At 53.4% G+C, this 27,795-nt stretch overlaps 9 protein-coding genes across 9 annotated transcripts; 5 read left to right on the plus strand and 4 right to left on the minus strand.

The window, feature by feature from the left end:
- Nucleotides 1-2,142: 2,142 nt before the first annotated feature.
- On the plus strand, nt 2,143-2,766 carry CPAR01_07962 (uncharacterized protein; the record flags this gene model as incomplete). The annotated part of the gene is made up of 1 exon (XM_060492231.1): nt 2,143-2,766. The coding sequence occupies one exon, from the start codon at nt 2,143-2,145 to the stop codon at nt 2,764-2,766; it is 624 nt and encodes a 207-aa protein (XP_060348601.1).
- Nucleotides 2,767-2,952: 186 nt separating this feature from the next.
- Nucleotides 2,953-4,244, minus strand: CPAR01_07963 (nucleoside diphosphate kinase; the record flags this gene model as incomplete). Its single annotated transcript, XM_060492232.1, has 7 exons — nt 2,953-3,152; nt 3,224-3,289; nt 3,346-3,390; nt 3,445-3,503; nt 3,574-3,617; nt 3,680-3,710; nt 3,901-4,244. The coding sequence occupies 7 exons, from the start codon at nt 4,242-4,244 to the stop codon at nt 2,953-2,955; spliced, it is 789 nt and encodes a 262-aa protein (XP_060348602.1).
- Nucleotides 4,245-4,833: 589 nt separating this feature from the next.
- Nucleotides 4,834-6,952, minus strand: CPAR01_07964 (lipase 2; the record flags this gene model as incomplete). Its single annotated transcript, XM_060492233.1, has 8 exons — nt 4,834-4,964; nt 5,022-5,245; nt 5,306-5,705; nt 5,757-5,915; nt 5,972-6,087; nt 6,160-6,239; nt 6,288-6,614; nt 6,695-6,952. The coding sequence occupies 8 exons, from the start codon at nt 6,950-6,952 to the stop codon at nt 4,834-4,836; spliced, it is 1,695 nt and encodes a 564-aa protein (XP_060348603.1).
- Nucleotides 6,953-8,089: 1,137 nt separating this feature from the next.
- On the plus strand, nt 8,090-11,136 carry CPAR01_07965 (glycosyl hydrolase family 31; the record flags this gene model as incomplete). Its single annotated transcript, XM_060492234.1, has 2 exons — nt 8,090-8,174; nt 8,285-11,136. 2 exons carry the CDS (start codon nt 8,090-8,092, stop codon nt 11,134-11,136), a joined length of 2,937 nt encoding a protein of 978 aa, XP_060348604.1.
- Nucleotides 11,137-11,994: 858 nt separating this feature from the next.
- CPAR01_07966 (uncharacterized protein) lies at nt 11,995-13,453 on the minus strand (the record flags this gene model as incomplete). Its single annotated transcript, XM_060492235.1, has 6 exons — nt 11,995-12,210; nt 12,294-12,667; nt 12,742-12,926; nt 12,986-13,013; nt 13,074-13,208; nt 13,318-13,453. The coding sequence occupies 6 exons, from the start codon at nt 13,451-13,453 to the stop codon at nt 11,995-11,997; spliced, it is 1,074 nt and encodes a 357-aa protein (XP_060348605.1).
- A 1,018-nt stretch (nt 13,454-14,471) lies between these two features.
- Nucleotides 14,472-17,859, plus strand: CPAR01_07967 (uncharacterized protein; the record flags this gene model as incomplete). Its single annotated transcript, XM_060492236.1, has 4 exons — nt 14,472-14,590; nt 14,659-14,941; nt 15,051-15,531; nt 15,611-17,859. 4 exons carry the CDS (start codon nt 14,472-14,474, stop codon nt 17,857-17,859), a joined length of 3,132 nt encoding a protein of 1,043 aa, XP_060348606.1.
- A 3,627-nt stretch (nt 17,860-21,486) lies between these two features.
- On the plus strand, nt 21,487-22,152 carry CPAR01_07968 (uncharacterized protein; the record flags this gene model as incomplete). Its single annotated transcript, XM_060492237.1, has 1 exon — nt 21,487-22,152. One exon carries the CDS (start codon nt 21,487-21,489, stop codon nt 22,150-22,152), a length of 666 nt encoding a protein of 221 aa, XP_060348607.1.
- On the minus strand, nt 21,616-22,101 carry CPAR01_07969 (uncharacterized protein; the record flags this gene model as incomplete). Its single annotated transcript, XM_060492238.1, has 1 exon — nt 21,616-22,101. The coding sequence occupies one exon, from the start codon at nt 22,099-22,101 to the stop codon at nt 21,616-21,618; it is 486 nt and encodes a 161-aa protein (XP_060348608.1).
- Nucleotides 22,153-24,505: 2,353 nt separating the features above from the next.
- Nucleotides 24,506-27,106, plus strand: CPAR01_07970 (mechanosensitive ion channel; the record flags this gene model as incomplete). Its single annotated transcript, XM_060492239.1, has 1 exon — nt 24,506-27,106. One exon carries the CDS (start codon nt 24,506-24,508, stop codon nt 27,104-27,106), a length of 2,601 nt encoding a protein of 866 aa, XP_060348609.1.
- Nucleotides 27,107-27,795: the final 689 nt, after the last annotated feature.

Genomic DNA, 27,795 nt, shown 5'->3' on the forward strand with positions numbered 1-27,795 from the left:
CTGCGTCTAGGGCGCTAGATGTAGAGACTCGGCTCACGTGGGAGGTAAGTGGAACACCTAACCGGCCTATGAGGCTTCGGTTTCGAGTATCTTGATTCCGATATAGGCTGCATTACATATTTACGAGTCCCTGACTTGTTGCTCAAGGTAGCGGCACTTGGGTTCCATAGCCATTGTTCGTGTTTTGCTAGAAGATAGGTAGACAGAGGTCTGTCAGACTATCAGGACCGTCAAATACCAGTCTTGGACGGCGTTTAGTGACTGTGGTGCTCACCTATCCTAGGTACTCCTTGCCACCAAAGTCAAGGGACTGGCCTAAGTATGTGGGCAACACTGATCCATGGCGCAGCCCTCGGACTGCCAGGCTGTCCAAATAAAGGTAAATTTACCGACGTACAGACATGAAGCTTTATTGTACCTAGGTAACTAGTATTGACTCGGAAAGTGGGAAAGCGACCCGTAACAGTCTTGCCGATTCACGAGAATTACCTCGGGCATCATCTCAATTTCCCCTCCTCTGGCAATACAGATATTCGGTTTACCTTTTTCTGTCATCGGAGGATTTATTGTCTGATGAATTTCGAGCTGTTTTCCGGTTATTGAAAATAACTTTTGCTTCTTCATTTCGCCCCGCGTTGTTTGCTGACTGAGGTGCTACAAGCACGTTCACGGAGTACATCAAAGTCGACCTGGGCACAGATCTTCCGCAACGCCTAAGGGGGATCGCTAGTTCAACTGTCTCTGTTTGTCTACCCATGGAATAAGAGTAAGTTTCTGTATACATTGAGATTTTCGGAACGCAACCCAAGCAAAACTACCCGGTCTCCGACGAGGAGCAAGAAATAGAATGAGACCGAATAGTGAGGAGCAAAAGCAAGGTCAGCAAGCAGCAGTGCGAGCCGTGCCGTAGTTTAGCAACAGTCCAGGATTCAAGACTTGGCCGCATCTGGTTCGTGCGGTTTGCCTAGTAGAATGAACCGTGGTCATCTGCCACTCCTCGCAGCGATAAGAGCGCTTGTTTGTCATATATCAGATTTCGTACACGAAACATCCTAGGATTGGAGTCGAAACTCTCGCCATTTCCTTCCTAGTTGTGCCATTTCTATCCGTAGACTCTAATGAACACGAAGGCGCCAGCGGTGTGGCTGGTTCTGCGCCCGTGAGAAACCTCAATTGGCATTTTCAAATCCCGATGCCCGTCTCTCAGCCTACGCCATACCTTTGGGGAAGATCATTTATTCACAAGAGTCAATGCCGTCAGGTCGGCCATTCGAGTGGTGGCACCACCCGTCGAGTGCGCACTGATGATGGCATTTGCTTCTCCGACGGCAACTCAACTTCTTCCTAGGCCCGGACTTGATGGAATTAGGGTGGGGCACTAACTCCGGGTAGGGCAGTCAAACGGATGTTAACAGCATTTCCCCTGCCGTCTGGGAGCGTGGATGGCGCGAGAAGAGTTTGAAAAGCTTCGGCAAAACGGGCACGGCTCGAATTCGGGCTGGTATTTGTCTGCGGGCGACCGACACGCGTCAGCAGGTTAGCCTAGGTGTATTTACCTCGACTGGAATGCCCAGGTAATTCGTTCGTGGCTTTTGAAGAAAAACTACATCATAACAAGCCTCAAGTTGGACGGAGGTAGGCATACAGCGAACTTTAGAGCGAAGCCCTTATGCCAGTAGAGACACTTGCCCGTGGCAGTCTTAAAAACGTTGAGTGACTTACCGTCGACGACATTACGTTCACTCATGAGAAATTGGGGCAATGTCTGATCAGCAAAGAAATAACCTCGGATCGTAGCGCGTGTGATAGGTTGCGTAGCGTGTGACGGGACGTCGTTGGGGCGTCCAAGTATCGGCCCGCGGCGGCCCGCACTGTCAAGCACCGACGGCGTCTTCACCTTACCTACCTCGGTGAGTCCGGCACACCGAAGCATGGACACCTCACCCATCCGCCCCACCGAGAGCTCTTTTCGAGCGTCATCTCCCATCGATGAACCCGGCCAAAGCTCGTCGCGTCAGTAAGCAATACTCTTTCTGCTCTTGGCCACGCGAAGTTTGCAATTGCCCCGACAATATTTACCCAAGACTTTTTCTATCCAACGGACTTGAGCCTGCAAAGGTTACCGCCCGTCTCAACAACAAAATGTTTGCAAGCCGCGCCACCACGAGGTCGCGGCTAGCTCTCCGCACAACTCGCCCACCAACAACGAAATCATCCTTGCGTCATACCTCGACGAACTCTTCCTCTTCTTCCTCTCGAGCGGCAGACCGCATCCTCGATCGCGTCCCCCTCCGCTTCCAGAAATACACCACCGGCCTCCGCAAAGCGCCCGTCTCGCACGTAGTCGCCTTCCTGATCCTCCACGAAATCACCGCCGTCGTGCCCCTCCTCGGCCTCTTCGGCTTCTTCCACTACACAAACTTTTTACCGCTCGAGTACGTAACGGGCCACTGGGCGGGATACGTCAGGGATGGTGTGGGTATGGCGGAGAGATATTTTAGTAGGAAGGGGTGGTTTGGGTTCGATGCCCAGGACCGCGGAACGATGACGGGGCAGTTGGAGGGGGACGGTGAGGTTGAGAGCACGCAGGATGTGCTGGAGAAGTGGCAGAGGGATGGCAAGTACAAGGTTGTGGTGGAGGTTGCTATGGCTTGGGCTATTACGAAGGCGCTGCTGCCAGCGAGGATTCTCGTCAGCGTGTGGGGGACGCCGTGGTTTGCGGGTGTCATGGGCAGGGCACGTGGATTGTTCAGATCCAGTCGGTAGTCACGGTTGAAGGTCTCAAAAATCACATTACACTCCTGGTAGCATATGGGCTCTTTGTTTGTGCTTTTTGATTGACCTATAACTTTTCTTTATCAACCTAACATGGCGACATGCATCCCACCCGTGCGGCAAGCGTACGGTGGACGTCTACGGCTCGTGTATAGTGGCGGAGTAGAGAAAAAGCATTTAAGGCTTCTCGTAGATCCAGTCGAACTGGGAAGCCTTGTAGGAGACGACATCGCCATCCTTGAACCAGAGGGCAATCTCCTTCTTGGCGTTCTCGACGGAGTCGGAGCCGTGGCAGACGTTGCGGCCGACGTCGATGGCGTAGTCGCCACGGATGGTGCCGGGGGCGGAGGCAAGGGGGTTGGTGGCACCGAGAAGGACTGTGAGGTGTGTATTAGCATGAGGTTATTCGACTGAAGGGGTGTGTATAGAGGATTAGTGAGGGACTTACCACGACCGGTCTTGACGGCGTCACGGCCCTCCCAGACCATGGCGCAGATGGGGCCAGAGTTCATGTCTGCGAGGATGTCAGCTTGGAATCACGGTGGGCGAGGCATTGGGGATGGAACATACACTCAATGAGACCAGCGAAGAAGGGCTTGTCCTTGAGGTCGGCGTCTATTGGGAAGAGTTAGTTCTGCTTTGCGAGGGATGCGAGAGGAAGTAACGAACAGTGGGCCTGGAGGTGCTCCTTGCCGGGGGTCATGAGCTTGATGGCGACGAGCTTGAAGCTGAAGGAGACATGTTAGGGATGACAAACTTGCCCAGAGTGAGTAGGGCATCATCTGGAATAAAACTTACCCACGGGTCTCGAAGCGAGAGACGATGGGGCCGATCAGGCCGCGCTGTGGGGGAGTCAGCTTGCTGTGCCTGGCAATTGGCAAGTACCAGATGAGATGAAGCGTACCTGAACGCCGTCAGGCTTGATGGCAATGAAGCTATTTCAGGGTCAGCTTTTTTTGTTCTGTTTCGTGGTGGTGATGTGTGCCCCTCTTCTGCCCGAAACCTCCCACGATGGCGGGGTAATTTCAGGGTAGTGACAGGAGCTCAAAGAAAAGCAAGTAGCATTGGAGTGCATTGCTAGCTTTATGGGCAGGAAGTTAGAAAGGGATTGAGGTGTGTACTCACGTCTGCTCGGTAGACATTTTGGGAGAGGTATCAACGACGACTTTGGGAGTTGAAGATGGTTGATGTTCTTGGTAGATTGTGGTGGTGACAACGGAAGGGGCGACGGGAGGAGAAGAAAGGTCTGCTGCTGACCGCTGGTTTTGTTGGCTCGAGGAAAAAATTATGTACAAACCGAAGAGGAGAGCGAGAATTATGAAAGTTGGTGGGGGCAGCTTCTCTGCTGTCCTGCGGGCGTACTCGGGGAAGCTTGCATTGGCATTATTCTGCTGCGGCTTCTTGTGCTTCGAGGCGGGGTCGTTGTCCTGCGCGCCGCCGCTGTGGTGGTGGGGTCCCGAGTCTGCCATTGGATGAAAGCAAGTACTATGTACCTAAGGTGCTTAGGTAGAAACGTAGTGAAAAGGTGTGGAGATTGCTGTACCGAGCTTCTGATACGGCAGTTTTGGAACTGTGAAGCCAGACCGCCTAGTTTTTATTTTGACAGCTCAGCACTCATGGCAACCAAAAGGTGGAGGTTCACCGTGATTCTAAAGAGAGGGTGAGGTGGGTGAGGTGTGAAATGGCATTGAACCAAGGGGAAGGTTCCTTACCTATAGCACTTGAAATACAAAACGCCAAGCTCAAATTTCTTTTCTTTGGATCGTCACATGCAATTGACCTTGCATTTCGCTCAAGAGAAGCTCAAAAGTCGTGCAGTTTTGGGTTGATACATAAGTAAATAATCATGGTGCGTGTTGATTGAGATTCTGATTGTCAGGTACGAATCAGGTACCTATCTTCCGGCTTACCGCATCTCGGATAATCTCTTAAGTGGCACAGCGGGACCCATGTGATTTAATCGGTTATCCAGGATAAGGCACCTCTATGTTTTTTGTGGGTCCTACTCATCCTTCCCAGTCCCACCATTTCAATCTGTCACTGCCACTTCACTTGACATCAAAAGAGACTTGACAGAAAGCTGATTTCCTGCTCACGCGTATCGTCGTTCTCGACATGACTAGTGATGTTACCAGTGAAGACAAAGTTCTCCTTGAACTCATTATACAAAGGCCAGTTTGTACCGTTGACTATGAAGCTCAGCGTCAGCAGCCATGCTGTCGAGGCCTGCGGTAGACCACACTTACCTGATCCATTGCTATTCGGGTCACCAGTTGCCACAAAACTAGCCCACGCCGTTGCCATGATGGAAGCTAGTTCGGAGAAAGACTGAGGCTTGTCTTGCAGAGGCCACACGTCGTAGTCGTCTCTGCTTTGGTCGTCGAAGACGAAGAAGATCTCTTTCGCATGCGTTGCGCCAATGTAGCGAGGCAATCCGCTGACGATGACATCCCATCGATACTTGTAAAGACTGAATGCCAATTGGTTGATAAGTCAGCAACTTTCATAATATCAGTGCGGGTATACTTACGGCACATTGTACGCCGCCCACATCTGAGCCGTGTAACGAGTGGGCGCGATGATGTTAGAGTCACCAGCGAGCGTAACAGCTCTCTTATATTGGTAACCGAGTTCAGCACCAAGATCGTCCGGGTATGTGGCTAGAGCATGGTCCGTTGCGTTTTGGCGGTATATGTCGAACACTCTACTTGCAACCGTCTCGTTGGCCTTGAGCGAAGCAATGTACTCCCTAAACTGCTCATCCGTGTCGATCTTGGACGTTGGATAGAACGTGGCATTGTCAAAGTTGTTCCCTGGGATAAAGGCAGATCCTTCGTCTGTGTTGTGGCCGATTATGTATGGAACCTTGACGAAGTTGCCCTTGGCCAGCTGCGCTCCTGGGGCATCGGCAACAAAGTCGCCATCAAAAACTTGGACTTCTTAACCCAAACTCGATAACAATCAAACATGTGACTACTCACCTAGTCCATAGGAAGCCCCTGAAGTGGCTGTAGAATTTACCACGGCATTCAAAACCTCGATTGGGACGTTCCGCAGACAATTGAGTGCATCTGTCGTGCTGCAGCCTATGCCGACTGTGATGTTCTCGTAGACTTCGTCCCACTTTGCGACGTCGAGAACTGTAGCGGATCACTTCATCAGTCAAAGAGTCGTAGCCTGGCAGATTGTGACTTACATGGGGAGAATGGCGAGAAACCAGCAGGGGCTCCCGACTGAGAAATGGCACCTCTGAACAGTCCGTCATCGCGCCCATTGTACGCCAGAAGTTGGGCACCGACAGAACCCGCACCCCTAGAGACAAAAATTCATATGCTCAGTTTCCATGGTTTCATTGAGGGCTCTCGGAAAGTCCATAGAACATACGCGCTGTTACCGAATATGGTTACTTTGGTAGGATCTCCTCCAAAGGCGGCGATGTTTTCTACGGACGAGTTAGCTGAGAGCTGAGAACGTCTCATCAAGCACTTCAACAGCTACGACTTCCCTTGTACCCAATTTAGTGCCAATCTTTGATCCCTAAAGCCAAGGTTCGCAGCTCCAGCAGCCACGATTTCAGACCCTCCTAGAAAGCCGAAGGCGGAAAGACGATAGTTGAAACTAACGCCAATGATGGGCTTCCCAGCTGCAACAGAGTCCCGAATGATGGACGAGAAGTTCAACCGGGGATCGGCGCTGCCACCTTGGAAGTAGCCTCCACCGTAGATGTATACGGCAACTGGCAGCGACTGGTCTGTATAGTTGGAAGGACGAGCGACGTTGATGCTCAGACAGTCCTCAGAGATCTTGAAACCAAGTGCCGCGAGCCTGTTGTTGTCATTCTATGGCAAGGTTAGCAAGCCCATCCTGCACATGTGGTTGTTTCAGCGATGAGTAGGGTGATTCGGCTGCGTAAACGTACACCATAGCCATAGCAAATGTTGCCGAATTGAGTAGCGTCTCTCGATCCAGTCCAGGAGGTGTTCAGTGAAGCTGGTGGTGAGAATCGAAGGGGACCTTGAACAGGCGGCTGGGCGAACGGCATGCCTAGGAAGTAGTCTTGGTTGAGTAAAGGCAGATGAACGCCCGTGTAAGAGCCATTTCTAGTTTCGACTTGTGGTGCCTTTTGACAGAGGCCACCAGACAGCCCGGCGAGTAACAAAAGCAGCACGCGCGCCATCTTCACGTCCGGATGAATAATTCTAACTATAACCAAGTACGATTTCCACGGAGTTTTGCGTCTCTTATATTGCTGTCATTTGTGCATCGTGGGCAGAAGATCACAATTCATCGTACCGTAATCGTTGTCCTGAAAATCGTCACAGTTCTTGACTCGCAACCCTGTCTTGATGACTGTTTCTTGGTCATTTCCGTATCGCTTAGAACAAGAACTACTGGATCTCCTTCTCAATCGAGCAACTTGCAGGCTACTTTGATGCTTTCGAATGATAGCTCATCAAATTGTTCGACCAAGCCTTTCCGAGACGTCCGCTTTGTGCCGCCATATCCGGCAATTGTTCGCGGAATCGCATCAGACGTTCTTGCGATGGTGATGCGGATCGTGAGATGGTGAACGACCGAGCCAACCCGGCTCTGCTGGATCCACCCATTCCACAACCACCGCGTAGACCAGCATGAACCAGATTTCTAAGAACGAGCACGTGTAGTAGTGAGGACATAACGTGATATCATCCCTAAAGAAGCTCACGATTTCAGACAAAAACAGGAAGGCGCTCATAGACGTTTCGCCCTCAAGCGTGCCTAACCATATCATCCATCGCAGGGGTATGACATTGCCCAAAAGCATCGTGTAGGTGCATATCTCGCAGGTTTATAGATAGAAGGCACCATCAGCCTTTCCTCATAGAAAGTGGCCGAGACCCTACGAACATTGCCATCCGTATGTGTTCTGGAAGTTGTCTACTCCAATGGCGGGGTAAATATTCGGTCAGTAAGGTCTATGCACCTATCCGTTTTCCAATATCCGATTAAACATGTCTTCTTCGATAGGCCCCTGTCTCCCGCAGCAAGCGACTCGAGCTAAGCCCAAAGTGGAGCTAGTCAAGGGGACAGCTGTTGAACTCAAGCGGCGTCTCACCTTCACAAGTACCTTCCACCCAAACGTCACCAATTCCTCCCACCCAACCCGATTCAAAGTGTACCAAAACCAACCACAAACGCGCGACGCGAGAGCACTACAAAGAAGAATCGCCTTCTTTTTGCTCTCATCCCCATGTTCGCTTCTTGATTCCAGAGTTTCTTGCAGCAGTTCGTTCAATCCTTTCGGACAAACACACAATCACCACACCCCTCCGCCATGGGGACCATCGGCAAGTCGTCCTACAAATGGACGACCTTCTTTGGTCTACTGGCGGCACTTAGCTGCATGATCCAGCCCGCAGGTAAGGACTCCCGTGACGCAATGACCTTTCTTTTACCTCACTTGTGTTGAATTCACGCTGCTTGGTTCCCCCAACTGCTTGACTTAGTGATACTGACAAGATAATCGCAGTCATGGTTAAGGAAAATGACTTCAAGAAGTGCCACCAATCTGGCTTCTGCAAGCGCAATCGCGAGTATGCCGATAACGCTGTCTCCCAGTCCTCGACCTGGGCCGCTCCCTACAATATCCTCCCCGACTCTGCCTCACTCAAAGACGGCCAACTTCAGGCTGTAATCCTCAAGACCATCAACGATGCCCAGGAAACCGTCCGCCTCCCCATCACCGTTTCCTTCCTCGAATCCGGCACCGCTCGTGTGACCGTTGACGAAGAGAAGCGCCAAAAGGGAGAAATCGAGCTGCGAAACAACAGCCCTGCCCGCAAGGAGCGCTACAATGAAGCCGAAAAGCACGTCATTGTTGGTGGCTTGAACCTCGACAAGGAGGCCAAGGTCGCCTACCAGGATAAGGACCAGATCACCATTCAGTACGGCCCCTCCTCCAAGTTCGAGGCTGTCATCAAGTTCTCGCCCTTCAGTGTCGACTTCAAGCGTGATGGATCTTCCCACATCAAGCTCAACGATCGCGGTCTGCTCAATATGGAGCACTGGCGCCCCAAGGTCGACAAGCCCGCCGAGGAAAAGAAAGAGGGCGAAGAGAACGCTGAGAAGGCTGAAACCACCGAAGTCAAGCAGGAGGACGAGAGCACCTGGTGGGACGAGACGTTTGGCGGCAACACCGACTCCAAGCCCCGTGGTCCCGAGAGTGTCGCCCTCGACATCTCATTCGTCGGATACGAGCACGTTTTCGGTATCCCTGAGCACGCTGGTCCTCTGTCTCTGAAGGAGACCCGTGGCGGCGATGGCAAGTACTCCGAGCCCTACAGACTTTACAACTCCGACGTCTTCGAGTACGTCCTCGACAGCCCCATGACTCTCTACGGAGCGATTCCTCTCATGCAGGCGCACCGCAAGGACTCCACTGTCGGTGTCTTCTGGCTCAACGGCGCTGAGACCTGGATTGACATCACCAAGGAGAAGGGCTCATCCAACCCCTTAGCTCTTGGCGTTGGCTCCAAGACCAACACGAAGACCCACTGGATCTCAGAGGCCGGTATTCTCGACGTCTTCATCTTCCTGGGCCCGACCCCTAAGGATATCTCCAAGACTTATGGCGAGCTCACCGGTACCACCGCCATGCCCCAGGAGTTTTCTCTCGGCTACCACCAGTGCCGTTGGAACTACATCTCCGATGATGATGTCAAGGACGTTGACCGCAAGTTTGATAAGTTCAAGATCCCCTACGACGTCATTTGGCTCGATATTGAGTACACCGATGGCAAGAAGTACTTCACCTGGGACGCCGACATGTTCAAGGACCCTATCGGCATGGGCAAGGCTCTTGATGAGCACGGCAGAAACCTTGTGGTTATCATCGATCCCCATATTAAGAACGAGGGGAAGTACGATATCACCGAGCAAATGAACTCCAAGGGCCTGGCCGTCTTGAACAAGGAGGGCAAGCCTTTCGAGGGTTGGTGCTGGCCTGGTTCTTCGCACTGGGTCGATTGCTTCAACCCCAAGGCCGTCGAGTGGTGGGCTGGCCTCTTCGACTACGCCGCTTTCAAGGGCACCATGGAGAACACATTCATCTGGAACGACATGAACGAGCCCTCTGTGTTTAATGGACCTGAGGTTACCATGCCCAAGGACAACATTCACCACGGAAACTGGGAGCACCGTGATGTGCACAACATCAACGGCATGACCTTCCACAACGCTACCTTTGAGGCTCTCCTCACTCGCAAGAAGGGCGAGCTCCGCAGACCTTTCGTCCTTACCCGCTCCTTCTACGCTGGCTCTCAGCGTCTTGGTGCCATGTGGACAGGAGACAACCAGGCATCGTGGGAGCACCTGGGCGCTGCCGTTCCCATGATTCTGAACCAGGGCATTTCCGGATTTCCCTTTGCTGGCGCCGATGTTGGAGGCTTTTTCGGTAACCCCGAGCCTGAGCTAATGGCACGCTGGTACCAGGGCGGAGCTTTCTACCCCTTCTTCCGTGGCCACGCTCACATTGATGCTCGTCGCCGCGAGCCTTATATGCTTGCGGAGCCGTTCAGAGGCATCCTCACTGCCGCCATCCGCCTTCGCTACAGCTTGATGCCTTCGTGGTACACTGCCTTCTTCCACGCCCATCGCGACGGCAGCCCGATTGTTCGTCCCATGTTCTGGACCAACCCCACGGAGGAGTCTGGCTTCGCCATTGACGATCAGCTGTTCGTCGGATCGACTGGTCTTCTCCACAAGCCCGTTGTTGAGAAGGACAAGGAGTCTGTCGACATCTATATTCCTGATGACGAAGTGTACTACGACTACTTTACCTACGAAAAGCTTGCCACCAAGAAGGGCCAGTATCTCACCAGGGACGTCGCCCTCGACCAGATCGCGCTTCTCATGCGTGGTGGCCACATCTTCCCTCGCCGTGATCGCCCCCGCCGTTCGGCTAAGCTCATGCGCTTCGACGACTACACCCTCGTCATCAGCGTTGGCAAAGATGGCCAGGCCGAGGGTGAGCTGTACGTCGATGACGGAGACTCTTTCGACTTCGAGAAGGGCCAGTACATCTACCGCAAGTTCAAGCTTGACGGCAAGACCATTGCATCCTCTGATGCCGAGGGCCGTGACTCCAAGTCTACCAAGGAGGGTTCCTGGCTCAAGGCCATGAAGGAGGTTTACGTCGACAAGATCATTGTTGTTGGTGCTACCAACCAGCTCAACAAGAAGGAGGTTACTGTCACGTCAGAGGGCAAGAGCTGGACTGTCCCTGTTCAGTACCACGCTGCCGAGAAGGGCCGCGCCGCCTACGCAGTTGTAGGCAGAGTTGCTGCCCGTGTTGGAGAGGACTTCAGCATCGCGTTGGCTTGAGACCGTACAAGGATACGAGTCCACCGTCCGAGGATGAGGAGACCTACTTGAGCTGGCGCAACACCTCTGACGTGCTTCATCGTTGGATTCTTCGCCTGGGATGTCCTGAACGGCAGAACTCGACGATCAGGAGACGGGAAAACGACGAAGACGCCTGAGCGGTGAAGCACACTAAGAATAGACACAGTGAGCTCCACTGATCGCCACAAGGGCTGATGATCGAGAGACTTCACAAGTCATTAGAGCGCTCCATTAGAGAGAGAATTGACGAACACGTTCATAAAAATTGCTTAACTTGAGCATAAACTCCTTGCCCCTTCGTGACTCCATGCGATCTCGGTTAGTTAATCTAGAACTGGGTCGGTGGCTTGTGGGTGGAACGGTGCAACATCGGTCGGGGCTCCTCCGCTGCAGTGGATAGACTTCGTGGAGCCTCATTCCCAAGATTTTCCGCTCCCCTCCGCCCCCGACTCCCGCCTGGAAACTATCCACGATGGCGTGAGTTCTGGCTCTGTAACTCCACATGTCCGGGGGGCCTGTTAAGCTTAGCACAGCCTCGCTCGCTTGCGATGGGCTTGATTTCCCTGGTGGACCTCTGCATGGCGAGATGCTTAGGGGTAGTGGCTACAGCCTACAAACATCTTGTCCTGGATGACGACTTGGTTTCTGCGATGGGAAGGGCTCGCTCAATGCGCTAAATGTTGAGGCCAACCTTCTAGAGGGAGAGCGAGTTGCTCGCCTAGTTCGTAAACATTTGAGAATCACCTGTAAGATGCTTAGAATTGCGATTCCTACTCCATAGGTAACCCGAGCATCGACTCGTTGTCTGGGGCTATTTGCGTTTGGATTCGGACCAACTTACACGCTCTGCTCACTGAAAGCAGAAGAGATATCAAAGCAAAGCTTCTCTGCGGATATCTTTCCTGCACGGTTCAATTCCATTGCTTCATTGATTGACTGAGGGCTTAATCTTCCGAGCACCTTCACCGGAGGCGGTTTGATGGCATTCCTCTCAAGCAGACTTGGGAGCCGCTCGTACAGCTCAGCACTTAGCAGGTGATTCGGCATGGAGACCTATGGACACGACCTGTGAGCGACTCGCACGGCCTGGCGAGATCGTATGATAGAAGGAAAGAGGGAGAACGGGAAAGACGTACAGGCCAGTGCACTAGTCCTCGGTACGTATGGGCCGTCGGAAACGCGGTGAAGACGAACACATCAGTCACTTTGATGTTGCTCGGCACCTTCTCGGTGTTTGCCTTGCCCGGGCGGACTGTACAGAGAACTCCAGGTCTGCCGTTCAGAGCAGCGGCCGCCGTCGCTGAGGAGCTTGCGTTACCGATGGTGTCGAAGACGTGTGATAGCGTCGGTGCTGCGGTCTGGAGTTTGGCTACTACATCAGCGTCGTTGTAGTCAAAGACATAGGTAGCCCCGGCATTCTTGACGTAGTCGAAGTTGTGGGGGCTGCAGGTGGTGACTACGGGGTAGCCGTGAAGCTTGGCTAGTTGGATGGCGAAGTATCCGACGACGGCTATGTTGGAACGTTATCAGTAGCCTCAATCTTGTTTATTGAGAAACGTTGTGTCCGGTCATCTCATGACTTACAACTTCCGCCCCAGATTAGCATAGGAGGCTTGGTGGTAGATACATCCCGCGAGAGGCCGAGGCAATCTTCGGAGAATAGTGCCAGGTACGCAGTGTTTGCGGCAAGTGGAACGGCGCTGGCCTTAGGGCCCTCGACGGTTTTCGGAATCTTGAATGAGATGCGCTCATCGGCGATGCAATAGGATCTATCCAGTTCGAAACTTGTGAGCAAACCTACTTGAAGCGACCGTGAACGAAAACCTACGAGTATGCCCCAACACCCTTTATCTCCCCTAGAAGTGCAAGTCCAAGGTCAGTAACGCACAGTCCGTGAGAACCATGGGAAAACTTACCACCCCAAACTAACGCGGCAATTTTATCACCAACTTGCAACCTACTCACATTTGGATGAGCTTGAAAAACAGTGCCGACAAAGTCGCAGCCTAGGACAGCGCCATCTCCGAATGCATCAACGTCAAACGCAAGTCCTGGTGTGGAATGAGTAAGCTGGGCGTCAAACACAAAGCTGGAGTCGGGGATGATTGAGTTGCGGGTTGCGAGCCGCGGGGTTTGAGTGGTATGGCTCGCATGACATACTGTCCGTGGGATTGAATGCTGCCCATTCGACGCTGACGTAGACTTGGTGAGGTTGGAGCGCCGGTAGCGCGACGTTTTCCACAACGAGCTGTCGGTTCTTTTGAACGACGGCAACGGCCCTGTCCACGATACTCATGTCGCGAGAGGAAGGCTTGTCGAAAGTTTCAAAGTAACTCACAAGCACAACGGTGATGGAAGACAGATGAAGTTGAAACTGACTATGTACTTACTTAAGCGTACCTTACTCTGGATGAATAGTAAGCACACTGACACCAGCAGCTCTGTCCCTCATTTACCCCTCTCGAACCCTGTTCCCCACTAGACGGTTGACGGGCGGCTACTCTTCCATTCTTCTCGAGAGCCATAGTAGAAAGTCAGAAACAAGGATGCAATTAAGCTTAGGAAGACTAGTTCTCTGAGAGATGTCGAGTAATTACAGCGTGGCGGAAGAGATCCAAGAAGCGCGGGTTCTGATTCCATCCACGGGGCTGCGAACCCGCGTTTTCGCATTCGTATGCCCCGCATCACCGTTGCATCGCCGGCCCTTGCAGGGATGGCCTCGGCCGACATTATGACGACGGGTATCATCTTCCTGGAGAAGTGGCCCCTTCAAGCATGTAGCATGGAGAAAGCACGCACCTTTCAACGATTCCGGCATAGCTGATGACGATGTCTTGCAACCCAACTAGCAGTACTGGCAGATTGGACGTATGATGGATTAATTTCACCACCGCCTCAGGCCATCACCCGCGGAGTTGATCCTCAAGACTCATACAAAGTCTTCTCTTCCTGGTGTTGTTCAAGCCATCTCGAGAAAGGCCCAGTGCTGTACGCGTATAGGCCGCCATGACTTCGATCTCGTATACACCCAACCTTGGTGAGGCCGCAGTACAGGGTCTAATTTTGCACGCGTAACTCCATCTACAATCGTAGATCTGATCTGCATCGTATTCAAAATTCCGCAGCCACTCATTAACCACGACGACCAATATGATACTACTGGAGAATTCTTCCGATGAGAGCAGAGATGCGATTCAAGTTCCGCGTACCTGCTCAATGACGCCCATCTTAAAAGGGGGCTGGAGCCTATTCGATTTTTCAGTAAAACAAGAATACCGACGCTCCCACGGGCTATCTCACCACAATAAGACATCATGCTCGGCCTAGGAGCTCTTACCGCGCTCACAGCGTCATTATCAACGATATCCCAAGCCCACAGCCTTGACGACTTCGTCTCCCCTCCGAACATCTACCGCCCAAAGTTCAGATACTGGTGAGATCTACTCTACGCAAACCAGCCTTCCCTTAATTTCTCTACACTAACATCTCACCCTAAACGAGGCTCCCAGATGCCGAAGTTGACATCGAAGCCGTCACCCGCGACGTGGCCGAGATAGCCTCCGTCGGCGCCGGCGGCCTCGAGTTCTTACCCTACTACCAGTTCCGCTCGCCTTCAGCAAACTGGTCCACCTACGGCTACGGCACAAACGCTTCTCGCGCCGTCTTCCGCGCGGCGATGCAGGCGGCCGCGGACAATGACATCCTCTTTGACTTTGCAATTGGCGCGAATCAGGGGCAGGGCGTGCCCTCGGAGCCGGAGAGTGTTGGGCTGGCGTTGGAGTTGGTGAGTGTCGATTATTCTGCTTCTGAACTCACTTCGCGGGACTTAGATCCTTGGACCTCTCGCGGAAATTGCGGTATGAGGATCGGGATGGCTAATGCCACTTTACTAGGCATACGTCAACATCACAGTCGCCCCAGGACACGTCTTCAACGGGACCCTTCCCCTTTCAACCCAACCCGCGAGCCCCTCCCTCCACTTCTTCATGTACCCCTGCGAAGAATTCGGCCAGCAGAACCTCTCCTTCGTCCTAGCTGTCGAAGAAACACCGGCGTCCAATGCTTCATCCACAGCAGTCAATCTCAGCCGTGTCATGGACATCACCACCTCAGTTGATCCCTACACAAGATTCATCTCATGGACGACCCCCAAAGACTCACAAAACGCATGGCGCATAATGGCCTGGTATACACGCTACACCAACCAGCGCTCCGTCGAAGGCGCGCCCGATGCCGCGACGTGGGTGCAGAACGGGTCCTGGGTCACCGATCACTTCAGCGCCGCGGGGGCGACGAAGCTGACGGACTTTTTTGACGAATACATCGTCCCCGAAGGGCAGGACAGAGAGCTCCTCGCGCGGGTTGGTAAATACGGTATGTAGAGCTGCCATCTTCCACGGAGTCAAACCCCCATCAGGTCCAGAGGCCGCTGCTAATGTCTCACTCTTTCAAGCCTGGGAAGACAGCATGGAAATGGACACGGCCCTCTGGTGGACGCACAACTTCGCCGATGCCTTCCGCGCACAAAGAGGCTACGACATCGCAACCTGCCTCCCCTTCCTCATCCAACGTGAAAACTACTGGGCAGCCCAAAATCTCCCCTACGGCGAATCCTTCCTCTCACAGGACAACAATACCATGGTCTCCCGCTGCAACGACGACTACCGCCTCACCCTCCAAGCCGGATACGAAGACTACATCCTTACAACTTCAGAATGGGCTCGCAAACGGGGACTAGAATACTCCAACCAGCCAGCCTACAACCTGCCCTTGAACATGCTCGACTCAATCCCCCTCGTCAACGCACCCGAAGGCGAGTCCCTCGGCTTCAACGACTCTCCCTCCCTCTACCGCCATGTCTCCGGCCCAGCTCACATGGCCCGCAACCCCGTTGTCTCCTCCGAAGCCGGCGCCGTCAACGGCGCATCGTACACCCAGACCATCGCGGACCTGCTCCGCACCGTCCGCCGCGGTCTCGCGGGTGGTGTGAGCATGAATGTCGTCCATGGGTACGCGTATTCTGGCGTCTATGCGCAGACGACGTGGCCTGGGTATACCGTCTTCGCGTACACGTTTACCGACATGTGGGGGCCACGGATGCCGGCGTGGAGGGGGAGTAGTCAACACGTCGACAGCAAAGGTGACAACGATACCAGTGATGGGTTCATGGCTGATGCGATGGCGTATGTTGCAAGGAACCAGTTTGTCAGTCAAGTTGGTACCGCGAAGGTTGATCTTGCTTTTTATCAGTACGCTGCACCGTTCGACAAGGTGGTCTATGAGAGCGACAATCTTGAGAAGATGGGCTTCACGTACGACTATCTCGGCCCTGCAAGCTTCTCCTCCACGAACGCCGTTGTCGGCGAAGAGGGCATCCTTGCTCCGGACGGACCTGCGTATAAGGCACTCATCTTTGCCAACCAGACAAAGTTGACGCCGGAGATGGCGGAGCGAACGAAAGTGTTTGCGGAAGCAGGACTGCCGATCTTCGTTGTTGGAAGCGCGGATTTCCAGAGCGTTGGTTCAGACGGGGCCGCATCCGTTCCGGACATCATGGCTCAGGTTCTTATGGTGGAGGGCGTACAGGTACTTGCATCCGTGGAGGAGGTACCAGCTGCTCTTGCTGCTCTCAACATCCGGCCTCGGGTCATGTTCTTGAAAGATGATGCTGTTGAGAAGTGGTATTCCTTCTCGCGAAGCACAGAGGATGCGGAGGTTGTGTTCTTGTATAACGACGGGGAGAAATCCACGACTACGAATGTTAGCTTCCTCGATATGGCGGGCAGGACACCGTACGTTCTCGATGCCTGGAAGGGCTCGGCATCACCACATTTGCAGTACGTCGTCGAGGAGAACGACATCGTCGTGCCGGTGACGCTCGTAGCAAACCAGACTACCATACTCGCCTTCTCCAACCAGGCCTCATTCGCAGATGATGAAAACACCAGACCCTTCCTGCCTCCTCCGCCAAGCACTCAGATAATATCAACCTCTGATCCCCTCCAAGGCTTCTTCTATACCAGGTCCCGAGACCCCAACACAAATGCCACGGCCAGCAACCACCGCATCACAGCACACCTCGCCCCCGGTACCACGAAAATCACCCTCTCCACCGGTAAAACCCTAACTTTCAACACCTCTCAACTCCCAGAAGCAACAACCCTCCACGCATGGAATATCACAGTCAATGACTGGCGCGGCAGCAACGACTCCCTCTCCATGGAAACCGCCATCACACCTTACCGGTTCCTCAACAGCCCGCTAGCGCCCTGGAAAGATCTAGACCCCGTGAACCTGGCCAACACAAGCGGCACAGCAGACTACGAAGCCGCCTTCCAAACCCCATTCTATCCTACCGCGGTACAGCGCATAGGAGCCCATCTCCACCTAGGCGCCATCACGGACGCAACGGCACTCTGGGTCAACGACGAGAGAATCGTTCTCGACGTGAACAGCTCGCCTGACGTTGTGGTGGACATCACAAACTACCTGAATCCCTCCGAGGGCGCCGACAACGTGGTCATGGTAGAAGTTGCCTCAACGTTGTATAACCGCGTCAGAGCTGAGCAGGATAGCATCATGACGTCTGGTGGCGCTGCTTCTGTTGCGGGTGCGAATTACTTCAAGGCTCATCCGGCTGAAGAGTATGGACTCAAGGGGCCGGTGTCAGTTCAATGGGTCGAGGTTGTCGACGTTCTCTGAAGCAGAATTGTCAAACGTCTGAACAAACGAAGTGTGGTTTAGCCTCACTTTCTAGTGGCTATTTCACTGCTTTAAGGCACGCTCCGAATTCTGAAGCCGACTGCATCTTTTCTTTTCTTGTATAATATTTCTCTTCTGTGAATTGCACTTGTCCGCATTCGCAGGCAAACTCATGAGCTACAACTAATTATCGCTGAATTTGAAGATTAGCCTAGTAGATCTTACATACGGGTATCCGGAATATGATGTTTCGACGTCTTTCTGGTTACTTTCATCTCGTAGCCCACACAAGTCACATCAAACTTCGAGCTTGCAAGTGTGTGGTCGCGTTGCAGGAGTTGCGACGCCTCATTCACTGCGGATTATGCAGCAACTCAGGGGTAGAGTTTGATTTACGAGAAAGTATGGCAAAGTATCGTCTCCTCTAACCAAATTGCATGGCAGAAGAAAAGCGAAAGCAAAAGCATGGACGGCATGGACCCGAGACAACGCCAATATGATTCGCATTAGCGGTCTTGTAGAGAGATAAAGCAAACTCTCTTCATTGGATCCTCTCTTTTTCATTCTCGTAATCGCCGCACGGGGCACAGACATGGTGGTCGCACGTCGTTGAAAATCAGGGGGGTTCAGGGTGTTTCGCGCCAGAAGCCTTGCATGTGAAGAAACGTCGCTGTCGCGTCGCAGACTCGCGGCGGCTGTCCTCCGCTCCGGTACTCCATAGACCGGTGGGCTGGCGTGCGTTTGCTCCCATATGCGCTAGGCGGGCGGCTGCTGGTCCCCGGAAGGGAGCCCTGAAGCGCAAGGTCAGGGCACGTCGTCAGCAAGGGATATTGGATGGATTTTGGCTTGATATGGGCGGTCGCGAGCGATAGCACGGGCAGCGGATGGCGTGTTGATTCGTCTAGAACGTTGAGCAATTAGCAGGGCCAAGGAGCGGTCTGGCTCTTCTCAATCTTATTGCGCCTGGTTCAAGCGGCTTCGCAATCAAGGGTACGGGGTCGTGGAGGTCAAGGGCTCGCTGAGATCGCTACGAGAAAAAGCGGACACGAATTGTGGCGGTTGGCGATGCTTGTCACTCTTTTTCCCAGTCGGAGAATCGTGGGTCAAGGGATCTGCTTGCTCTGAGTTGTCCTCCCGGACTGATGCCGATCACCACTTCGATGGAAAGGATATCTGCGGGCGTAAGATTGCTATTCGGGAGATGCGCGTAGACGAGCTCGGGGACCGAAAGCTTGAATGTCGAATCTGAGCGTGAGCAACGCGCCAATTTTCGCAGCCTCTGTATGGTTCGCTGGTGTGCGGCAGAGCATGACGACATGCTGGCAAGTTTCTAGACGCGTAGTTTGACGGTGGACCAACTGGGTGCTAGATAACTTCGATCATTCGACGCCGATCGAGTTTTCCGACCGGCCTAGAATTTCTGGAATGGTCCTTGAGGTCCTATTGATTTAGGTTGCTACTGACACAGCCACTGAAGAGTTGCGATGAACTGCGGCTTTCGACGATGACCCTGATTTTCTTTGCGACTGTCACTGCCAAATGCTAATCGACAACGAAGAAGTCGTGTAGCTATTTTGGGAGCCCAACACCATTAATTTGAAGAAAACTTTTCGGTGGCTGCAGCCATTATGGGTGAGTAGAGTGCGTGGTACCTGCATTCAGCACTCTTTCAGCGGCGAGCGATGTACCGTCCGCTACCACTGGAATGGGCAATGGCGGTGGTGGCAATCGGCTTCAGGGCAAGCTTGAGAGAAAACGGACAGGCGGAAGTCTCAAGAGGGCAAGCCGGAGAGTGACATGGTGATCATTTCGGGTTGGTGTGTTGTGTGCTGTGTGTCGCACTGCGTCGGAACCCTTCTGACACTAAGGCAGCTAGAGACGTGGGAAAAGAGAGATTTTCAGGAGGGTCGGAATTCCAAGGACGCTAAAAGGCGTTATCGCCGTGATGGTGTTGAGGCGAGATAAGGCATGTCTCAAAGCGTCAAATCGTGGTGGTGAGGTGGTGAGACTGTGAGACTGTAAGGTCTTCGTAGCCTGTGGTGTCAGTACGGGTAAACGAGTCTGGTCAGTGGTGAAACGGCCCAAGGTCCGACGGCAGCCTGTGAATTGCGGCCAGCGATATTGTGTCCTGGAGTCTGAGTGGTTGGTGAGCTACCCTTGCAATTGTCTGATGTTCTGCTGTGGCTGCAGTCATCTCTCTCTTGTCCCATCTGCGAGTGATCCATGACTCTGTGGTATCGTCAATGAGCCCGACCGACTGACTTTCATCTGCTGACTGGAGTGTACGGAGTACTCCATAGCCTGTAGAAAGCTTGACAAGATGACCCTGCGGAGCTTTGAGAGCTCAGTTTGGAGTCGAGAGTCCAGACCGACTCAACGATCCGGGGAGAGAGCAGAAATTCTGAAAACTCTTCTGGACGTTCTGGAGTCAGGGACATTGCAGACGAGGGGGGTTATCATGGATGCAGCGATACCATGGACAATTGGAGGTGAACGAGGTTGGGCTCCGTGTCTGAAGATTCGGCAGACTGTTGGTCGTGGGCCAAATCCAGCGACGTCGGACAGTGACGGCATCAAGCGTTGGAAACAGTGAGCCTCGAAAGATTCGGGGGACGGTGGGCCGAGCTGAGGGTTAGGGGCTCAGCGGCCGGGTCTTGGAGTCTTGGCAGGGGAAAAAACGGGTGAGGAGGACCCGTTTTGCCGTCGTCGAAGGCGGAACATGGAAGGTCCAGGAAAGACGCCGTGTGACGTCAGCCGTGGCGGGTGGGGCCATGTTGGGAGACCATGAGAGTGGGGGTCCACCGTAGCAAGAGGAAAGAACACCCACGCATGTCGCACCTGCACCCGACCGTAGGTCCATAGGCACAAACCGCAATTTGAATGAGAAGGAAGGTGCGTGTTTTGTTGGAGGTGACCCGACGCGAGGAAGGAACCGACTCTGTAAGTTCGAGGTCAGGAGGAAGGGGCCTGAGGAGTCGTCCTTCACGGCCCACCCAGCTGGATGACCTGAGGCACAGAGAACCCTTCCATTGGCAGGCGAATTATGCAGTCCGGAATCCGAGGTGGGTTGGTTGGTTGGTTGATTTGCATGCGTGTTGATGTGACAAGGGCGGGTGACGGCCACTTTTTTGCATCAAAAGATCGAATGAGCCATCCGCTGATTAGCCGCTGCAGACACATGCAGGATTGCCAGACAAGGACGGCAAAATCAGATCAGGGCAAACTTCAAGAGTATCCAGAGGGTGTACTGCCGCTAAGACACACCGGTTCTGCCATGGTTTCCGCTCGTGGAATGGATTTGCGGTAGTCCCTCGTATCGATACCAGTTTGGCCCGGCCTTAGTCTCTTTTCTACCATTGGCAGTTGTTCTCCCGCGCTTCGGGCTTCTGCAAGTCACCGTCGTCCCAGTTAGTGCCAAGTATCTTGCATAACCTCGAGGGAGGACAGGTGTGCTAAGAGCCTAAGAGAAGGTGCTGAGAGCAATCTGTCGTCACTGGTTGGTGCTGGCGCTGGTGACACAATGGTCTCTGGTCTCTTCGGCCCTTTCCACAGTAGATTGGGCATTGGCGACAGGCACGCACTACAGCCATCGGACACCATTTCTGTTGAGGGTGGCTTGCAAACTTGATGCTGCTAAATACCTTACTTAAGGCACTTGGTGGTATTCGCACGGCAGTAAAGTGCAGCAAAGGATGCCGTGCGCCAAAAGTAACGGCCATGTGCGTATGCGCTGGTGGTTTACCCGGCCGCCCGTCTTCATGCCCCTCCCCTGGCGTATACGTATGCCGGCATGACATGGCGATTCGGGCGGCAGCGTGTGTGATCTGCGACCGTCTGTTCGCGGGATCGGGCGAGACGGTTCAGTCGGTTGGTGGCGTCCGTTCGTTGCGACGCAGCGGAGAGCCTCACTATGCGACTGCGTCTCGGTGTCTCAGACGACGGCCACCACTCGGGCCAGGGATGAGGCGTGCGGATGGACAGGCAATACCGCAGTGGAAAGGCACCAAAAGGATCGCGATGACGGGCGATCGTGGGTTCGACCCAGTGGGGGTCTCCCAGTTCATTGTGGTCCAGTATACCATATGGATGCGCAGCTGTAGTCTCCAGATTCTCCCCAGTACCAGTCATCTGCCATTCGACCGGAGAGTCGGAGACAATGTGAAGCTCGAAAGTGACCCATTGTTGGTATGGGGTTCCGATGATGTGTGGCAGGCACATCTCAATAGGGAATTCGATTCGCATAATCTTCTCCATGCGCGCATGTGCGGTGATGGATGTCTATGGGGCATATGACGATGAGGACAATGTGTAAACGACGACGACGAAGACGCTAGCCGCCATTCAGTTTAGAGCTGCCGCGGACCGGCGATGAATATTCGGCGCAAGGGGCGTGATGTGAACAGAGGAAAGCCAAGAAAGACCTTGGTAGTGCGACATATCGATCAATGAGTGATGCTGACTATCTGCAGCTTGCAGTGCACAACAGTGACCACTTTACAATGCAGTGCAGTGCAGTGCAGTAGTTGCCGTGCTGCAAAACACAAAGTTTCGGTCGAGAGCGAAGTAAAAAGGCAACGGGGCTCTGCAATTCAAAGTTAATTGCAATGTTACAGCGAGAAAACCAGCCATGGCCTTATCGCCCATTGCGGTGCTCCCGAGTAAGGTAATCAACTTGACGGAGAGGATATTCAGGGTCCCTCCCTTCCCCCTTTGTGCCTTCCGTCTATAATACCTAGCACGATACGGCAGGAAGCGAGTGGGTGTGGTCGTTGAGAAGGCAGGAAGGTAATTCAAAGCTCCGGGGGAACAACTTCAATCTCTGGACCCCTGGACTCTAGAAGACAGAAGGACCCTTTCTCAGTCCTTGGAAACTAGCGACATCCGTCCCTCACCACCACACAGAGAAGAATAAGAAAAAAAAGGGAGGGGGAAGGAACGAAAGCTTCCTACCCGTGGAAAACAGCTACATCCCAGTGAAGGAGGCGCTCGAGATTCCAAGGTTTCCAGGTTCACGAATTGAATGTTCCCTGCAGCGGCTCTCCTGTCAGATAGCACGGACCCGGTTTTGAGCCCAGTGCCAGCCGGCATATCGCTGTCGCATTCGCTGCCACTGCCACCCTCCGCGGGGGCAGCTTGCCTAAGCTCCCACTCCGAGAAAATGTCACTCAAAAACATGTACAGCTCCTGCTTCAGCTATCGTAAAATACGTATTCAAGGTACTTTTTTCACTTACCTTAGTTCTCAAATTGAGGATTTCTACAAGTTACCTACAGTTCCAGTATATGCTTTGAGCAGCAAACACCAAGGGGAAGAGATTCAACCACCAAGAAATGCCATTGCCATTGCCAAAGCCAGATGGGCCAGATTGATGGCCCCAACATCCAGGTCCAAGGCCCACGCCTAGCTAAAAATGGAGACCCAATTTTTAAATGTTAATGACGAGCAAGCCCCCCAAGCAAGATCATCGCGCGTCGCCCCCATCTTTTTTCTCTGGGCACCGACGTGGCGCCGCGGGTCGAAGCAGCGATTCACAAGCGCCACCACTGGTCAACGTGAACAAGGCTCGGACGTGCAGATAGAATTCTGGAGCCAATTCTTGGAACCGTCACTGTGGTCAAATTCTTGGTTCCCACCCCGTCCCTCTATATTTCATTGAGCTCAAACACCACCCCCGGGGGCCCCTCGCTCCCTCCAATGCCAGAGAGGAAACAGAGGTCCAGTTTTACTCTACAAGTCCCTGTTTCTATAAAATGACCGAGAGAGACTGGGGAATCGGAGTGTCGGGGACTGAAGCAGTACCCATATCTTTGCTGCCATTGCCTCCCAAAGCTCCCATCCAATGTCACCAGGAGCGTGAAGAAAAAGAGTCCAGACTGCGCGACCGCTTGCTGATTAACAACTGCAAGCACATGGAAGTGCTTGTGCCTGCCATTTCTGCTGATTGCCTTTTCGGTCTTGGCCCCCTTGCTCCTTCCCTGTTCACTTATTCCCAAGGTCTCCATCTGAATCTGAAGAGGTACGGGGGTACTTGGTGACTTCCATCGAACCTAAGCTTTCCCATCGACAAAAGACGGGAAGGTGCACCTCCCAAGAAATATTTCATCCAGCCCTCCTCCCCTCGACCTTTCAACGAGAGCTCCATCCCCAGCTCTTTCCCTCCCATTTCTTTCCCCAGCTTTACCGGCTCTCCAGGTACATTTCACCCACGGGGAAACAGGAAGGTACCAATTTTCGACTGGAGTCTTCTTGACTGAAGAGTCTACCGTCCTCCTCTCTCCTGCCCATCCTCGTCGCAGTTCCTGCCGGTGGTCATAGCTACCCACCCCGGAACACACACCGCGGAGTACTTGCGCCTTTGTCACCACCAACCGGCGGCAATTCTCCCTCACCGAGAAAAAGAGCGAAACGACCCGACCGCAAACGCCAATCGCGAATTTACATCATCTTGCTGCCATTCTTTTGCCTCTGACGGCATTTATCGGGCCTATTCGCCTTCACCTACACAAAGCAAAAGGGAGGACACCTTGATCCCTCGGAAATCCAAACGACCACAACGTTTTACCTTGGACACACATATTCCACTTACACCACATAATCTTGCCCAACTCAACCGACGGCCCCTCGCGGCCTCTTCATCCCGCCCACCATGACGACGCCAACAAATAATCGCGATCGCGCCAATTCAGACGAAAATGAGAAGCATTCTCAGCATACGGACGATAGTCTCCAAACCGCAACTGATCCCAATTCTCAACCAACTCACCCCGAAAAGTTGACGAGACTAAACACCGACAACCACCTTCATATTCCCCAAGAGACGCATGGCGGACCAATGTCACCGCAAGACTCACGAGAACAAGCCTCACGCCTCAATGACGATTTGGAGTTGTTGCGCGCCGAGCGCCTCATCTCCAATCAAGAACATGAAATGTCCCAGCAGCGTTCTCGCCAGGGTAGGACCCGCGAGATGGAGCCCGAGGATGTCTTCGCTACCAACGGTCCAAACCCTGCCGATGCCGCTAAGCCGCCGCCCGAGAAGAAGGCCGGTGCCTTCGCCTTCGCATTGTGGAAGTGGCTGAGGAAGTTCCCACGTGTTTTCCGATACTTTGTCTATCTGATTCCCGGTGCCGCGCTCCTTCTCATTCCGGTTCTCATCGGTCACTTCGCCGTGGACGCCGAAAGCGCTACCGTTGGTGGTGCCTACGGCGTTTATCTCACTTGGTTCGGAATCTGGCTCGAGGTTGTCTGGTGCTCATTGTGGGCTACGCGTATGGTTACCAGCTTTATGCCCCTCACCTTTGGCGGTATTGCCATTGTCATGGGCTCTTCGAACCATAAGAAGTGGAGGGATATCGGCCAGGGTCTGGAGCTGCACACTGCCCTCTTCATGTGGATGCTCGCCATTCTTTGCTCTTACTCGCCCATACTCGAAGACCACCGCGTTCTTCCCGATGGGTTCAACCCGGACACCGACACAAAGCCGGATCTCAAATGGGTCGATATCGTCCAGAAGGTCATTATCGCTTTCTTGGTCCTGGCTGCTCTCAATTGGGTGGAGAAGATCTGCATCCAATGGATTGCCACATCTTTCCATCAGCGCACCTACGTCCAACGAATCGAGACGAACAAGAGCGATATCGACCATTTGGTCCACCTTTACGAGCACTCCAAGATGCGAATCAACCGCGAGGACTCTATATGGCTCACAACCGAGAACGGCAACAGGTCAGGCGCCCGTACCCCAATGGGTGTCGTCGGAAAGAATGTTCGCACTGCTTTCAACAAGGCCGGTGGCGTTGCGGCTCGTGTTGGAAACGACTTCATAGGACGAAAGGTCGCTTTCAACCATGCCCGCAAGATCACATACGAGATGTTGCGTAACACGGGTTCTGCTCATTCTCTTGCCCGCCTCATCTTCCGGAGTCTCGCCAAGGATGGTCAAGAGACCATCTACCTTGAAGACATGCAGTCCGCCTTCAAGACCAGTGAAGAGGCCGAACACGCCTTTAGCATTTTCGACAAGGATCTCAACGGTGATATCTCTATGGAAGAGATGGAACTCACTTGCAACGAAATTCATCTTGAGCGCAAGGCCATCGCTGCCTCGTTGAAGGATCTCGATTCCGTCATCAAAAAGCTTGACAAGGTCTTCCTCGTCATCATTGTCATTATCGCCATCATCGTCTTCATTTCCATTCTCTCAGGCTCTGCCGCTGCCGGTCTCGCCTCTGCCGGATCCAGTTTCCTCGGTCTCGCATGGCTGCTCCAGGCCAGCGCTCAAGAGTTCCTGCAGTCCATCATCTTCGTATTCGTCAAGCACCCATTCGATGTCGGTGACCGCGTCACTGTCTACGGCAACACTGGTACCACCGGAACTGGCGACGATTACTACGTTACGGAAATTTCCCTGCTGTACACCGAGTTCAAGAAGATGGAGGGTCACATTGTACAGGCACCCAACAGTGTGCTGAACACCCTTTTCATCCTCAACCAGCGCCGTTCTGCCGGTCTGGCCGATCCTATCGAGCTCAAGCTTGGTTTCGGCACCGATCCGGAGCTCATCGAGGAGCTCAAGTCTCGCATGCTCAACTTCTGCCTCGAACACAAGCGCGACTACCAGCCTCGCATTATTACTGAAGTCCGCACTCTTAATGAGGTTCAATCTTTCACCATGAACTTGATCTTCTTCCACAAGTCCAACTTCCAGAACGAACTGCTCCGTCTGCAAAGACACAACAAGTTTGCCGCCCAGCTTATGGCCGAGGTTCGCGCTGTTGGTCTCCAGGGCCCTTGGCAGGTGCAACCTGGTGGTTCCCGCAACACACCCTTTTACTGGGCAGGCGGCGCCCCTCCTTCGTACGACTCTTCCAAGAACGGCGGTCCCAGTGGCATCGAGCCCGCGACGCCTGGAGGCGACTCTCACTCCATTCATTCTACAACTCAGCCTACTACAGCGGGGACTGCGGTGGCCACTCGCGCTCGCGCCGATTCCCGCACTGGTATGACGCCTTTCATTGACAACAACTGGAGCGATTTCCAGGACGTGTTTGAGGCTCGCAGAGAGGTCCACCAGCCGCACGTCGCTCGCCTCCAGAGTATCCGCGAACGAACCGACCTCGAACGCCCAGAAAGCGCGACGTCAGGCGCCGCGGCTTCAAGAGCTAGTCACGACTCTGGATCTCAACGCCGACGCTTCTTTGGCCGACCGCGGAGTTCCAGCAGAGCCAAAACCGGCGACATTGTTTAGATCAAACGACAGACGATGAGATCCCTTTTTTTCCCAGCAGAACAAAAGTCCTTGCCTTTGCACCCAGGCTCGGGACACCTACACTCTTTTCATAATGCGATATTTGTAATCAGCGAAGCGAGAAAAGCGACCTAGAGAAGGAAAAGATAGAGAAGAGTTTGCATGATCACCTGTGCGTACGAAAGGATCTGGGTAGAACACCCGAGTATCTGTCGCAAGGTGTCGACGGAGTTTTATTTCACAGAGATTGGCATTAGGAGCGAAAAGACGCTTTCCTTTGGACAGACAGAAATCGGGGTAAAATACCCAAATAGAAGCCTCGATTCGTAATTCATCTTGCGTATACCCATTCCGCTCACTTGCTGTAGTTGACAGCTTTCGACTTGTCTTCAGTTGCTGATTGTGTCATCGTACGAACAGTGATTCTATCGTGTTCCCCCTTACTCGAGGTAATTCGCACCAACCCAACGCAGGTTTATCTTCTGATGTCAGGCAGGTTCTGCGTGGGCCACGCGACATAGTTCGAAAGGCGCGCCAGGCGCCGCCTCTTGTATGCTTCGCAATATTGGCCTTTCCCCCGTTCTTTGTCTCTTCAGCCGAAAAGCGCATGACCAGCGAGCACGTCCTCTTCTCCTGAGGAGATTGTCTACCAGGAGAGGTTCGTTCCGATGTGGACCGGTAAGTGGAGG

The sequence above is a fragment of the Colletotrichum paranaense genome, assembly GCF_030867605.1.
Source record: "Colletotrichum paranaense strain IMI 384185 chromosome Unknown Scaffold_6.1, whole genome shotgun sequence".
In the NCBI taxonomy this organism is placed as follows: Eukaryota; Fungi; Ascomycota; class Sordariomycetes; order Glomerellales; family Glomerellaceae; genus Colletotrichum; species Colletotrichum paranaense.